General features: G+C 41.8%; 1 protein-coding gene across 1 annotated transcript in view; it reads right to left on the bottom strand.

Annotated features, from left to right (window-relative positions):
• The window catches only part of TSNAXIP1 (translin-associated factor X interacting protein 1), a gene marked incomplete at both ends in the record, with an annotated part of 17472 nt that extends 5799 nt beyond the window's left edge, over positions 1-11673 (bottom strand). Inside the window, 8 exons of the mRNA XM_010184509.1 lie at positions 1-15; positions 1422-1591; positions 2411-2552; positions 2962-3158; positions 6409-6502; positions 8377-8500; positions 9764-9867; positions 11583-11673. The exon at positions 1-15 is cut by the window's left edge and continues 169 nt beyond it. Of these exons, the coding sequence (XP_010182811.1) occupies positions 1-15; positions 1422-1591; positions 2411-2552; positions 2962-3158; positions 6409-6502; positions 8377-8500; positions 9764-9867; positions 11583-11673 (937 nt within the window). The remainder of the gene's footprint in view (positions 16-1421; positions 1592-2410; positions 2553-2961; positions 3159-6408; positions 6503-8376; positions 8501-9763; positions 9868-11582) is intronic.
• Between the last annotated feature and the right edge of the window lie 661 nt (positions 11674-12334).

Below are 12334 nucleotides of genomic sequence, written 5' to 3'. Positions count from 1 at the left end.
CTGCTGAGCCTTCATCTAAAGCATACAGAAAGGAGGATTGTAACAAACTAATCAGGGTAAGAGGAATTTTCAGCTCTGGTGAGCACTCAGTGTTGTCCACAGACTTACAGAGAGCTGTACCTGGCTAATTGCTTGCAGATCAGAAGAAAAAGAAATAATTTATTAAATTTTATTGTTACCATTTACAGAAACTTCTGACAAAACATGTCAATGATCCTTTTATACCTGGTTTTGTGTTTATAATAGATCTTAATCTACTAGGAGAGAGCAGGAGAAACATAGGCTTCTGTCCTAGAAATTCTTACATGCATCCCCTTCAGATCCACTATTCCTTATTTAGAAAGTGGGTTTTTTAAATATGATTTGCTCTACTACTACAAAAGCAAATAGTGATTCAGAGGTAACCACAGCTCTAGTCTGGTTTTTGAGGGCTATGTCTGTATTTATTATGCCATAATGTAGGGTCATGAAGAGTGAGTTGAACTGTGCTGATGGTCAGGGCTGGAAAAGAGCTGGGAATGGAGCTGCCAATGGCCCAAATGTTTCTCAAAGAGCCCAGCACTCCTTTTCTGAAGTGCAAAGATAGGGAAGATCTTTTCTGCCTTCCTGGAGTTCTCCATCCATCTTTCTTAACAGCTGTGCACTAACTACATGGTGGGATCCAATGTGTTCTCTTTTTCATCCTCCTTCTAGAGACCAGGTCACTGCCACTCTGCCACTGCGGGGTTGGAAGCAGACCCCATCCTAGCCACTGGTGCGTGTTGTCCCTTTGCTGTCCTGCATGTGACATGGCATTGCTCCTGTGCATCTCCAGTGCAAGCCAAAGCAGTCAAACATTTATTCTGAAAAGGCAGCAAGCAGATACAACGTGAGGAACCTAATCCAGTTCTTTCATAGCTGGAAAACGCATTGATCAGGCCCAGAGTTGGGTTTATGACCTTGGAGTAGGCTAAAGAGGCCATTTAATAGTACTGGAAAAGACAAAAAACCAGCTAGACAGGTAAGCATTAGTAGCCCAGCAGTAGTTTCAGTTAGCTGTGTGTGGACAAAACTCTGCAGTGTATGTGAGGTGAACCTGGTTAATTTACTTATATATATGATGACTTCAGACAGTAGCTGCCAAGCTGTTATCTGTGGGCTCTTGGTGGTCTGTGGGCCATTATTGCTGTTATGATGTTAACTCAGTTAAACCTGATGTTAAGGTTTGTGACATATACTAATTCTGAGTGCTCTGACAGCCTGAGATTCCAGTAGGTAGGGAGCTTTTGAGGATTAGAAGATAGTAGCTCTTAATGGATTTCATGTACAAAGAAATGCTCTCATATGAGCTCTTGGTTTACTAAGTCCCCATCCCAACCTGATTACTGATGTTATGTTTGTATTTATGCAGTGTAGCTTGAAAAATAGGAGTTTATGCTCACCTTCTGAAGTAAATCAGAGTATTTTTTCTCCAGTAAGTCAAAATCTTTCCTGGGCACAACATCTGCATAGTCTGCTATCATTAGATCCAGCGTCCTCTGGACTTTTGTGAGGTCCTCCCGAGTCATCTTTAATGCTATCTTTAATGTCGCCTCATCTTCACCCTTGACATCTTTAAACAGCAGCCATTTATGAAAGCCCAGGACAGTAAAATTGCAGTTGTATTTTTCTAAATAATCTATTAAGGTTTTAGACCACATAACCCTACAAAGCATCAGCAAGAGCTGAATGTGTACAGGCTGTAACATTATTAAAGAACTGCAAGTCCAGGAGTATATCACAGTGTTCACACTCCCACCCACTGTCCTGCCTCCTCTCCCACACACATATATATTCAGAGGCTCGAGCTTGCTTTTGATTAACAGAAAGGATCACGGGTGGCTGAGCCTGTATGCAGATACAACAGCTGCAGCCCGTGAGCATGAAGCAGTGGCATGGTGGGTGTCTGTAACCTGGCTGCGGATCAATAAAGATCATGTGCTGAAAGGGTCACTTCCACCCTGAGTAACCTCAGTGTCTGGTATTTGTTGAATTTCAGCAGTTTTGTCCATCCTTGTGGACAGGCACAAAGCTGGCAGCTGTGGCTGGGTAAGATGTGCTGACTGTTGGCACTGAAGTCAAAAAGCGTAAGAAACATTTGCATTGGGCAGCTCCTGCCTTCAATTTACCTGTTGTGCTAAGCAAGAGCATATGGGAATACAAGCAATGAGTTACTGAATTGGATCAGACTATTAGCTACATCCCTGCCTATTCCCTTTCTTACCCATTAATGGACTTTTCAGTTAGGATTTTGTCAAACTTCCTTTAAGAATCAAAGCATATCTGAAAGTATGTCAGAGAGACTCTGAATTCTTACTGTAGTGTTGTAACCAAGACTGTGTATTTATGTGTCTGTGCAGGACAGGTTCTTACAGAGATCTGCTTTCTCTACCTGTTGCTGAGGCTTGGTGAGGTGTCCTGTCCAGCTGTTCACTGTGAATGTAATTCAGTTTTGCTAGAAGCAGTTTGCGGGCACCATACTCATTGAGATAGCGAGCATACTCCTCAGCTACGCTCGTCCGCAGATACTCCACCTGCAGGAAACAGAGGCTTGAATTGATCAGGAACATGGCATCAGTGGGAACTCTTGGACTGGTTTAAAGATGCTAAGAAATACAGTGTTGTAAAGGAGTGCATGTACTTTTATGTAAGAACTTAAAACATTAGTACCAGGAAGATATTTATTTCCTCCCCCCTTCAAATGCAACACTGGAAGAGCCAGATGGGACAAGAGATGGCAGCGGCAGCACAGCCTGTCCCAAGAGAACAGGATATTCTCTGGAGCTGGCCAAGCTCCAGTATCACCACCCTGCCAGATGTTCATGCCTGCTCCAGAATTTCTACTGGCATCAAAGGACAAGAGGCTGGGAGGTAAGAGATCAAAAGTAGAAAATACATCCAACTAAAGCTGGGAAAAATTTGACTCATTATCATCTAGTTTACCTGAGTCTGAAGAGAATTATTTTCTTCCTTCATGTTGTCAATGAGCTTTAACAAATGTTGATTCTCTTGCTTTAACATAGTTATCTCATCTTTCTCCTTTTCCTGCAGTGCAAGTATCTTCTGGGTGCACTCCTCGGACACAGTTGTAACCATCCCCTTCAGGGGCTCTAGGGCACGAATTATCTCCTTCTGATGAGCTAAAGAAAGCAGATGTGAGTTCTCACAATGAGCAATGATGCCTGAGTTTTACTTAGCTGGGCTGTTGGATATTCAACCCCAAAACCGTGCTGGTAGGAAGTGGGGCTGAACATGGAGCTTTTGCTGCTTGGCCTGGTGAGTGCCTAAGGACTGGGAGTAGTATCTTTTGGGATTATATCCCCCTGTTTAATCCAGCTGTGCATATCAATGTGGATTCTGAATAATCTGACTTGGAGGTTTTTTCCCCCTCAATAAAACCTGGTGTTAGTGTTCATGTACAAATACTATGCAACAGATTTTGCATTTTAAAAGTTAAAATGCAAACATAAATCTAAGAACAGGAACTACTTTTCTTATTATACTTGGGTGTGAATTTCCTTCCCAAGCTATAACTGTACCGAAGGTTTTGAAAACTCTTTTGCTATGATACTTGTATGAGGACAAGAGATGGCAAAAAATTAAAGCATTGGCCAAAAATGAAAGCATTGGCACAGGGACTCTGCCACTGTGCTGTTTAGTTGCTCAGTGTGACTGTGCTAAAACTTCAGCAAACTTGTTTTGAGGCGTAGTTTGATGTGTTTCACAACTGAATCCTGACCACAAGCAAGGCCCTTTAAGTACAACAGTATTTTTAACTGTCGCTGCCTAGAATATCACAACTTCGAGCACAACTCATTGGCTGCCAAACTGATGACTTTGTAGGGTGGACACTGGCCAGTGCCATCTGAGAACATTAGCGCTCTGATGACTCTCATAACTCTCCCTATGCCAAGAAAGGACAGACATTCTGCCACTTGGGAAGAATTCAGGCTGTGGTGCAGCTCATTGCACATACAGAATTGCTGGATGGACCCAGCAGCCTTAGCACCACAAAGGTGTCAATGTGAAGGCCCTGTGGACATAGCAACCTGAGTATTATTTTAATCAAGAAATAGATTCAGCTGGGGATAACATCACTGAAGTGGAGACCTACTCTGTCATTCAGCTTTGTCTTAGCCTTTATCTCAGATCAAGGTAAAAACTGTTGGGATTTGATGGCTCTCTCCTTCACAGTGCTACTGTCCAAATTCTGCTTAGTACCTTCACATTCATGTGGATTTACTCCAGAAACGATGTTGTAAAGCCTCAGTGCTGGCTCAGCATAACCTTAATACTGCAAGGAGCTACAGCTGCAGTTTTATGTCCAGTTCTGGCAGAAGACAAACAGTTGCAAGCAGCCAGTACAGGCTGCACATCCCTGTTCCCATCAGAGGTAGCCACCTTCTCTGGTCTGCATGCCCAGCTACCACCTTACTGCTTCAAACATCATGCTGCCAAAACGATACAGCTAAATATACAGTGTAAGCAGTGCAGTTTTAGGACAACATTTAAAAATACCTTTATTTTCAACTGGATTATTCCAACTGAGCAGAGAATATGTTGTAATGCTAGCATTTAAGGGGAGAACCTGTTCTGGCAGTGGGTGCAGTGGTGAACACCTTAAATATGTCATATAGGCTAAGCTAGCACAGGATATATGACTAGGGCAGAAAAACCAGAGTGAGACAAAGCTGCTAAATCAGACTACAAAGATAATAGCCAGTTGACTGAGAAATACAATGCTGTGATATAGAGAAGGCTTAGTTTCAGTTTCAAGAGGAGCTAAAATACTACAGGTAGAGTATGTGGAGTGATGAGACATCTCCTTAAGCAAACTGTCCCATTTATCAGCTCCAAAGCTGCACCTTAACACTGCAAGCACTGTAGTGAGGGACTATAAACAGAACATAAAAATCTGATATTAGAAGCCCTCAGAATGGCCACATGTCTCAGATTTTGAAGAAGCTGATTTTCTTAAGCACAATCAGACATAATTTAAGAATAAAAATAAGTACTTAGGAGTACAGTTCTACAAAACAGTATATTTCTTTATTTTTTCTCTTTCTTTTGCACTCTTTCTGCTCTCAGATGTTTGCTTTTGTCTCCTCCCTAGCACAGACACTTTTGAGAGCAATTCAACTCACTAAGCCAACAGGAAACTTTGCAGCTCTTGGTCTTTGGTTTTCCTGCTGGATGAGCTGACTCAGCTCATAGAGGTGTCCAGTAAGCAGCAGAGCTGGTGCAGTCTGAGCAGTGGGCGAGCACCATCAGGACTGGGAAGTGGGACCTTCTTGTGTCTGTGGCCATGAGTTGTTGGGCTGGATTAGATCACTGCTTTCTGGCTGGGCAGGTAAGCTGTTGTCTGGGCTAGGCAGGGAGGAGGAGGCCTGGAAATTACAGATAATTCCCAATAGCCTTAGCTAAAAGGGCATGGATGTCATGCAGGCCTCATTAGCAATGTAAAACCTGTAATTAGGAAAATGAGTTTGTCCTCAATATACAGAAAGGTGGGAGGATCTCAACCTCAACTTAAAAAAAAAAATAAAATATTTCATTTGTTTTATTTTTAGAGCTTCAAGTACACTTGCTACCATGGCATATTTGTCCACTGGCATTCCGTTGCTTCCCAAAGAAAAGTTTACTAAAGAGTTCTGGAAGGAAACTGATTTTAAAAAAATGTTTATATACAGCGATTAAAATTGACTTATTAACCTGGTTGAAGGATACTGTGCAAAGAAAGACTTTCGTCTATAATGAGGGACTATGACTAGGTAGCCCAGGTAACGTGTTATAGGATAAATAACATATATCCTTTAAGAGTCTGTCCCAGTAGACAACTGTTGACATTTGATAGCTGCTTGGTGCTCAGTGTGAAATGAGCTCCTGGTTACAGTCTATTTCTAGCCTTCTGTCATTGTTTACAAAGTACTGGTATCACTGTGGTATCTGAGTGCCAAGCAAAGTTTAAAGCACACCAAGAATGGCCAGGGAACAGCCAGTTCAGCTCACTGCCCTGCCTTGCTTCAGGAGAAATTCAAGCCTCATGTTAACAGAGCAAGTGCATCCAAATGTACTAGTACGATACACTCCACTGCAAATGTGATTGTCCCAGAAAAACCTTGAGACGCTGCTGTTGTCTGAACTGTGTATGTGGTAAAGATTTAAAAAATCTGAAAGTCTTAAATCTAAATCTAAAATACTGTTGGAAAAAAACAACCATCCTCCAAGAACTTCATCTTATATATGAAGGAAATAGACCAGAAAGGTAGTTTTACCAGTTGACATCTATTTTGGCTGTTTATCCTATATATGTATTCAACACAGCTAAGCTCTGTGAGAACATGTCTCCATTAGTGTATTTTCCCCACAGGTCAAAGTCCAGAAGCTTACCCAAAGTAACTTCATATTCATTCTTTATAGCTGACAGCAAGGGCTTGTAGGTCTTGAAGTTGTCTATGAAGAATTCAAAGGTCTCTCTGTAGGGCTAAGAGAAGAAAGCGAGCTTGAGAAAATATTCAGTGGCACATTTTTCAGATTTCAGGTAGTTGTTTTGCCCAATATAAATGGCATCTAATGACAGTGAGAATTAGTATGAAAATACTGCTACCACATTTTATTTTGTCTCTCCATCTTCGATTTGCCATCCCAAATATGTGATATGAAGGTAGAGTTCTCTCCCCTGTTGACAGGCCCCACAGCACAATGGAGAGCAAGGAAACATTTTAGTGGCCAAAGAGAAACTTTGAGCAAGTCTGGCAGGGCACAGCTCCAAAATGAAAACGATACTGTTCAGACAGAGCTGACTAGAACTTGAGTTACAATATGGATGTTAAAGATACGTTACAAGATCATATTGCTGCTTTTGTTGCCTGTTTTGTTAAATGAAATGGCAAGCTCTGCAGAGCACAGAGCGTCTCTCTGCAGGTGTTGTCCTTCTTGGCAGAGTAAAACCTGTTCAGAGAGGATAGTCAAACTCCTGTGTTGTATCTGGGCCATGGGAGGACTTCATTAGCAATAGATAATGTTCTCACTAAGTGTGCCTCCCTACTAAATACCATTAAACATGTCAGGTAAGACAGTAAAAAATATTTTAAATCCATAAGCACAGTTATGAGATGTCTATTTTCTCTTGCCATTAGTTACTCTTTGTTTCCCTCCATTCTCTTCCATCTACCACTTTTTTCCCCGTCACTACAGAATTCCTTTGGAAATGAGAATTTGAATTAAGCTGTGCGAAGAAAATTTAATCCAAACTTCCCAGTCTGCATAAATGCTCTAATTGCAAGGTATTACAAAAACACCCACTCCTATTCTGTGTTTTGAATTGAAGTGGTGGTTCTCAACATCTCCATGAGGTGTATCCTCAAACACTCACAACAGACCTTCCAGGATCAGACCCATTAGAAGCTGTGAATTTTGGAGATCCTGATTAGGCTCAGGCAAGACCTAGATGAGAAAGCCCTTTTTTGTCACATGCAGAAACCTAACTTCAGAAATTAGAGGTTTTGCAGTGAAAATTTGGGAACCTACACACTTGCTGCTTTATAGGTTTACACAGGAATCTGCAGGAGTGTAGTGACTAAATTCTGTTTCACATCTATTTTAGTTTACCACATCTTTTTGAAGACTAGGGCTTTGATTTGAAAGTGGAAACAGTTACAGAAGATGTGGAGTACACAAGGAGACTTGAACAACTCTATGCCTGGGAAGATCATGGAACAGATCCTCCTAGAAGCTATGCTGAGGCACATGGAGGACAGGGAGATGATTCGAGACAGCCAGCACGGCTTCACCAAGAGTAAGTCTTGCCTGATCAACCTAGTGGCCTTCTATGATGGAGTGATTACCTCAGTTGACTAGGGAAAGAGATAAGGATGTCATCTATCTGGAGTTTTGTAAGGCCTTTGACATGGTCCCCCCCAACATCTTTCTCTCTAAATTGGAGAGAGATGGATTTGATGGATGGATTGTTTGGTGGATGAGGAATTGGTTGGATGGTCACATCCAGAGGGTAGTGGTCAATGGCTCAATGTCCAGAGGGAGATCATCTAGAGACATTTAAGGTCAAGTTGGAGGGGGCTCTGAGCAAGGCCTGTAGTTGAAGATGTCTCTGCTTTAAAGATGCCCCTTTACAGGTCCCTTCCAACCCAAACTATTCTATGTTTCTATATAAAGCCAACGTACAAATGAACTACTTCTTGTGCAAGTTTACTAATGTAAGTTGCAAACCCACTCATCCAATACTACCCACAGGTGCCTGCTCTTCTCATCTACTCATCTAATTTTTCCTTTGGATGACCACTTTAAGTAATCCATCTCAGCATGTACTTTCAAGTGAAAAATCTCCATGTATCAGACCTGTAACTTCAGTTCCTGGGAGTTGTCTTTAGTCAGATCAAGAGACTGCAGCTCTTCCTTTAAGTAGGACTCCAGTACCTCCAAGTACCGTGGCTTTGGAACAGTGAGAATGTCCTGTTTATTGCTGCAGAGACACAGGAAAAGAACGGACGCATGGACTTGTGTGTGTCATATAAGTAAGAATGAACTCATAATAAATCAGCTGAAGGATCTTGGTTTTCTTCCCACTGCCCATTGCTTCACAGCAGGACCTTTTCTTTTTACTGTAGTATATACGTATTCTGTCAAAGCATACATGGGATGATTTAAAATTCCTTGATGGAACAGGAATCTATTCAAGACATTCTGCTATTACTACTCAGTTTAAGAACTTCATAATGCTTTTTGGCCTAAATAGCCAGGTGAGGGTGTTCTCCGTGTCAGAAAAGAATAAATACTAATTATGTTATTTGAAATTGGTCAAGGAAAACAGCCATTAGAAAAAAAGAACTTGTAATGTAGTACATCTCCTGAGGTTCTAGGTTCCTCAGGAGGCTTTAGGCCAAATGTCCCTTTGCTCGATGTTATCATCCATATTTCATATTAAAACCAGCTAGAATTAAAACTAAAAAGCCTAACTATCCTTATTATATCATCCACAAGTGTGTCCTGCAGTCTCTCAGAGCCCTGAGTGCACCAACAGGCTCTGCATCCTCTTCCCCTACCCCTGGGGGTTTGGGTGTCTGTGTTCAAGGGCAGCTGGGATCTCACAGGGCGACAGCAAGGAAACCAGGGAGAGTAGCTGCCCAGCAGAGCGCAATGCCACAGGACCTGAATGAGAAGAGCAGAGCAGGTCCTTTGCTGGTAGCCGGGTCATCCATAGTTCAGTGGTGGTCAGGCAAGTCTGCAATGATGAGTAAGGTCTGATATCAAGCTGGGATGTTAAGTCAGGTCAGTGAGGTGTGAGACAGATGTGGCTACACCATAGCTCCAGCAAGAACCAAAGGTGAGGGAGCCTGAGTGAAGGCTTCTCACAGATGTGCCATATCGGAACCAGTCTTGAGACCAGGCACCCAAATGCTGGACAGGAGAAAAGCTTGCAGAGCCTGCTGGTGTACCTGTGGCCCTGACAGCATTCTGTGTAATGCTGGTCAATGCATCATTAAATGATAGCATTTTATGGTAACGTTTATACTATGCATGACTCGCTATTATGTAAATACTTGACATTTACAGAGCTACTAGTCAGAGCCAACAATGTCTGCTCTGTCGTGCTGAACTCCTGTGGGGTAACCCAACATCACTGATCTCACTAACACTGGAAGAGGTTCTGCTCTCTAAGGTCTTAGTTTTCAAAAACTGCTTCCAGCAGTCTTGGTGACCAACCAGTAGTACAGGCTGAGCTTACCCAGGCCGTCTCTCCTCTGGGGCGCAGCAGGGTTTGTGATTCTTCAGGGCAGTCTGCCCAGGTGCATATGCAGGCCACGTGGACCAGGGGCCTCGAGCAGAAAGCTGAAAAGATTGAAAGACAAAAAAATGTTTTTGCTGTATCTGAGCACTACAATCTCACAACAAAGAGCCAAAATCCAGAATCAATACAATTGCCTATGAAAGACAAGACCATACTCTGAAACTTTTTTCAGCCAGGACTAACCATGCCTAAAAACAAGTAAAATTATTTTGTTCTTTGAAGAAATAATCTTCCCAGACTGGTAGCATTTGTTAAACCCATCTGGACGATCTCCTGGTAGCTACTGTTCATGCTGTCTAGATTACATGACTGTGGGAAAGTGTTCACATCTCTGGGTGAAAAATGGTTTCTTGGTCTACACCAGGACTACTGAAAAATAAAGCATCACACAACCAAATCAGAATTTTGCATTTATCCAAGTGAAACACAAAATGACAGGTTTTGTTTTAGGTCTTGTTTCCACTGGGGAGTTTTGCACTAGGGTGTGCCCTAGGAAGGGCGCATTGAGCCATGTTAACTCATACAGATTATGAGTTTTAAATGCAGGTTGGTGACTCTACACACACAGCTGGATTTGCATCTGTGAAGATAAGGTGTGAGGAACAGATTTAGGTCTGAGGAACAGTAAAAAAGAATGTGATAAATTAATTTTCCTTCAGAAACTGCAAGCTCTTCTGAAAGCAAAATCTTCTTGTTAATTTTAAGAGTGTTCATTTCTATCAAGGAACTTTCTCAGTGTTTCTTTGTGGGGAAAAAAGGCAGCTATGCTAGATTGCTCGACTTTATCTTATTACAACCAAATAATTAACATGCGACTGTCCAATACAAATCCCTCTCTATTCTGTCTGTAAAATCTACAAAAAATTAATCATGGGAAAACAGGAGAGTTTGACTTTCAAACCCCAAACTTCAGACTGACAGAGCCTTGAAATTGTTAATCATAAAGCCTCAGAGGTTTAAATGTCCTAATTTCAGTGCGAGAAGCAGGAAGATTACATTGGGGAAACAATACGATTCCAATTTACTGAGAGTTGGAAATCCTTTGTACAATGAGGAAAGCGCTTACAGAATGTCCCAGCTCTAGGGACAAAATAATACTTTAAGTTCTTGTGCTAATGTAGCACACACATCTTGTTATAGAAGTGGGACATTCCTGAAATACAACCAAAATGCTAATAAAAAACCCCTCCAAAATGAATAACATATGCCTTTTATATTCTTTAACCTCCCATTAGTTTGTTCATATTTATGTTCCTGGAGTTTATTTTCTCATAATTTGGATCTAGATTTTTCTCATGCTTGTTTATTTTTTTTACCAAGACTGATAAATACCAGGGAGCAGATGTTCCTGTAGGATGCTCTTAGCCTATGGTTAAACAGCACGTGGTCATGTGGTTTCTTTTTTTTAAACTATATGGGTCAAAATCTGGCTTCAGTGTTTGGCATGTATGTCCACTCAAAATGTGGCGGCCAAGAACAACATTTATATTCCTCTCCTCTTTCCCCTACCCTTAGAAATGCAGTAATTAATTCACAAAGATGCCATCTGAATCTGAAATTCAAGAGTTAGCAGCAACATATAGATTATATATATATATACACACACATACATACGTATATATGTATATAAAGATTAAAATTATTAGAACTTGCTTGATTTCCTAATACTTTGAGATGGTCCCTAGGCTTGCAGCAAGTTTCGAAGTTGACCAAGTTAGCTAAAATTTGGATGTTTCCCTGGAATTCTTCAACTCACCGGAGTCTTCTGTTTCTTGGACAGGATGCATTTCAGACTGTTGATACGTGCTTGGCAATCTGGAGTCTCAGAGGAAGATTCAGGAGCAGTTCTGTGCAACGGCAAGAAAAAAACACTTCCAAATATACAGAATTAACTAAATATACAGTGGAGATTGAGAGTCTGGCTCATGTATGTCTAAGGTAAAGAGCCAATTATAATGTGTCTGATGGATGAAAATATCCAACAGGATAATGTACAGGGAGGGGCTGATGGAATCATCCATGGTGCAGCTGACCTCCAGGATTTGCTATCTGATAACTGGCACAACATTTGGTGCTTTCCTCGCTGTCCCAACAAGAGCAACCAGGCTGAACCCTGTGGTGTGGCGCGCCTGAACGAATTGGTCTTTTGGAGCAGAGAGATTAGAAACAGAGGGAGAAAACCTGCTACCCATGGGTAAAGAACCATTATTTGGGGTCCCAAAAGTGTCTGCAAAGCCAGTTCTCTGGGTGGCTGCAGTGCTGTGGCACAGATGGCCTGGCAGCCAGTAGACCTGGCGAATCATGGAACAAACATAACCAGGGACTCACTTTCCTAGATGAGAGGCTGGCACGCCTAGGTGAAAGGTCTTTTAAAAAGGAAACATACAATTCTCTGCGTATTTTAGGGAAAATTAGGGTGACTGTGACATGGTAAAGAGATGGCACAACATGACAACATGCTCGGCTTGATGTCCGAGCATCAGCTTCAGCTGCCAACACGGCTTCATG

This window comes from Mesitornis unicolor, unplaced genomic scaffold (assembly GCF_000695765.1).
Source record: "Mesitornis unicolor isolate BGI_N332 unplaced genomic scaffold, ASM69576v1 scaffold3055, whole genome shotgun sequence".
NCBI lineage: Eukaryota > Metazoa > Chordata > Aves > Mesitornithiformes > Mesitornithidae > Mesitornis > Mesitornis unicolor.
Note: the sequence above shows the minus strand (reverse complement) of the source record. Positions and strands in the feature narration are given on the sequence as shown.